This window comes from Gekko japonicus, unplaced genomic scaffold (assembly GCF_001447785.1).
Source record: "Gekko japonicus isolate JY-2015 unplaced genomic scaffold, Gekko_japonicus_V1.1 scaffold518, whole genome shotgun sequence".
NCBI lineage: Eukaryota > Metazoa > Chordata > Lepidosauria > Squamata > Gekkonidae > Gekko > Gekko japonicus.
Genome location: NW_015169789.1, coordinates 839,837 through 842,470, shown reverse-complemented (window position 1 = coordinate 842,470; position 2,634 = coordinate 839,837). Strand labels below are relative to the sequence as shown.

At 48.4% G+C, this 2,634-nt stretch overlaps 1 protein-coding gene across 1 annotated transcript in view; it reads right to left on the bottom strand.

The window, feature by feature from the left end:
• The window catches only part of ENGASE (endo-beta-N-acetylglucosaminidase), a 21,816-nt gene that overhangs the window by 10,912 nt on the left and 8,270 nt on the right, over nt 1-2,634 (bottom strand). Inside the window, exons 7-9 of the mRNA XM_015416990.1 lie at nt 1,193-1,358; nt 750-853; nt 363-471 (exon numbers count right to left, since the gene is read on the bottom strand). Of these exons, the coding sequence (XP_015272476.1) occupies nt 363-471; nt 750-853; nt 1,193-1,358 (379 nt within the window). The remainder of the gene's footprint in view (nt 1-362; nt 472-749; nt 854-1,192; nt 1,359-2,634) is intronic.

The window sequence follows — 2,634 nt, the reverse complement described above, 5'->3', positions numbered from 1 at the left end:
CAACTTGAAACCCACCAACTCACTGGTATTCCCGGCAGAGCAACTGACTGGGCAGCTATTTAGTAACTTCATTTATACTCCTGTCCCCAGTGAGAACCCAAAACGGCTTTCAACATTTTCCCTTCCTCCATTTCATCCTCACATCCATCCTATGATGTAGTTTAGGCTGGAAGTGTGTTTCCGGCCCAAGGTTCCCCAACAAGTTCTCATACCAGAGTGAGGATTGAAACCTGAGCTTCCCAGAAACTAGTCCAATACCACACTGGCCACCAGCCAAAGCCAACAACTGACTCCTAACGACTCAAGGCACAACATACAGTTTCCTTCCCTCTGCAGGGCTCCCTCTTGCCCAATATGCTTACCTGACCCTTGTTGAAGTGCTTCTTACCCATGCCTAGACTGAAGCTAGTGCCAAAGGGAAGGGAGCCAACACCATGAGTGGGCAGCCATTCAGATAGCAGGCCCCAGAATCTGCAAACAGAAAAGAGGTCATTACCAAGCAGTCTTTCTCCTGCACCACCAAAGGCTGCATCCTGCCAGGAAGCTTGGCAGAGGAAGGGTCGTCTTGGCACCCCAGAATGTCTGCAAGCCTCTTCATACCGGGCTCCGGGGCCTGGCCAGGCCCAGGTGATTAGGGGCAGCCAGTCAGGCAAAGCCTACTCATTGCACAGAGCCTACCCCACTGCTCATCTCTATTCCCCAGGAGACGTGCTGGGGACCACCCCCCACCTGCTTCCCATGGTTCTCACTTGTTCTCGTTGTGCAGGAAGTCCGTCGGGCCCAAGTGCTCATACACCCAGCCAGGTGCAAAGATGGCCACAGAAAGGCCATGATGACGAATCAGGCGCAGAGACTGTAGGGACACAAGGAAAACAAACTGACCATTACCTTTCAGATGTTATCCCAGAGCTCTGGCGACTGTGGGGTTCGAGAAAGACATTGACTGCATTACAGGGATGACAACTCCCTCTGTACAGAAATGCTAAAGACACCAGGGCTGAATGTCTAAAAGCTCTGCCTAGCCTACCCCAAGGTAAAGTAAAGCACTCAGTTAATAGTTACACTGTACCCTGGGCTGCAAAACCCTGTGGCTCTTGGCCACAATACTGAACCCTGTTTAGCCCTGTGGCCTGGTACGACCATACTCTATTCTGTAGAGGAAATGTCCCCAGTGGTCACGATGCCCTCTCACCTTGTTGGAATCAAAGCCGCCACTCACAACATCACCACGGCCGAACACATCCACCCCCACGTAGATGTCACACTGACGCTCGCCTGCCATCTCTCTCGTCTGCAGCAGTTGCTCGTCCTTCCAGTTGTAGTTAGTAAAGAAACCATCACAAGCATCAAAGTAAACCCTGCAAAGGCACAAGGAAAGTATGGATGCCACAAGTCTTTAAGCCTTGCAGATATTTTGACCATCTGGGCTTCTGAGATTGATCTAACTGTAAGAATTCCTTCAGCCAGCCTTTGCTGACCTTCATGGCCAAGAAGGATCAATGCACCCTGTGTGGTATGCACAGCCAATTTCCCATTATTAGCACTAGGGTGGAAAGGGTACCTGCCCTTTCTGGGCACTTTCCATATTTCTGGTTGGGTAGCCTTTGTATCTAGCAGCCCAAATAGCCCAGTTTAGCCCGAGCTTGTCAGAGATTAGGAGCTACACAAGGTTGGCCACAGTACTTACTTGGGTGGGAGTTGCTATGCAGAGGAAGGCAATGGAAAACCAATTCTGCTCCTCTCTTTCCTGAAACACCCTGTTGATGGGGTCACCATAAGATGCCTGCGACTCGACAGCACACCCTTATTTTTCTTGAATCGTCGTTTCTAGCAGCAGGCTCTTTGTGCAGATTTTTAAAAAACCACACAATGGAACCAGTCACGGCAACATGGCAACAATTTTGGATTCTGCAAACCCCGTTTTGCAGGAAAATATTGTTCTTTAAATAAAAAATTGGGAAGAATTTAAAAAAACTCACTGAAATTAAGATTAATGCCTGCACATGCACAGATGTTGCAAAAACTTTTAAAAACCTGGAGTCTGGGTGGCATTTTGCATTGCTGTTAACAGCCTCATATGGTGTCCAACATTGTAACTGTATAGCTGGGACAACAGCTGTTATATGTTGTCTGCTTGCTGATCCCTTCCTAAAGAAGGCCTATTTACATTTCAATCATATTTGTACACTGCCTTTATTTATTTAGATACGTATAACCCACTTTTCTCTCCAGTGGGGATCTAAAGCAGTACATAACATCGCCCCCTCGCCTCCATTTTATCCTCTCAGTAAGCTGTGGGGTAGGGTGAGACTGAGTGGGTGTGACTGGTCTAAGGTCACCAGAGAGCTTGATGACACAATGGGGTTTTGAAACTGCGTCCCCCAAATCCTAACAAGTACACCATATGGGATCCCCCCCCTCTCCCTCCGAAGGAGCTTGGGGCAGAATACATGGCTTGTCCCTGTGAGGTTCTTTAGGTTGGGACATGCTCAAAACTGGGCATGGATTTGAATCCAAGCCTGCCCTGTCAAACTGAGGTATGTCCTTCTGTTTTTGTATGCTGGCATCAAGGACCTTTTTGTTTCACCCACCTTTGCTGCACAGCATCCCAGTTCAATTGTTTCTTGGCATTTA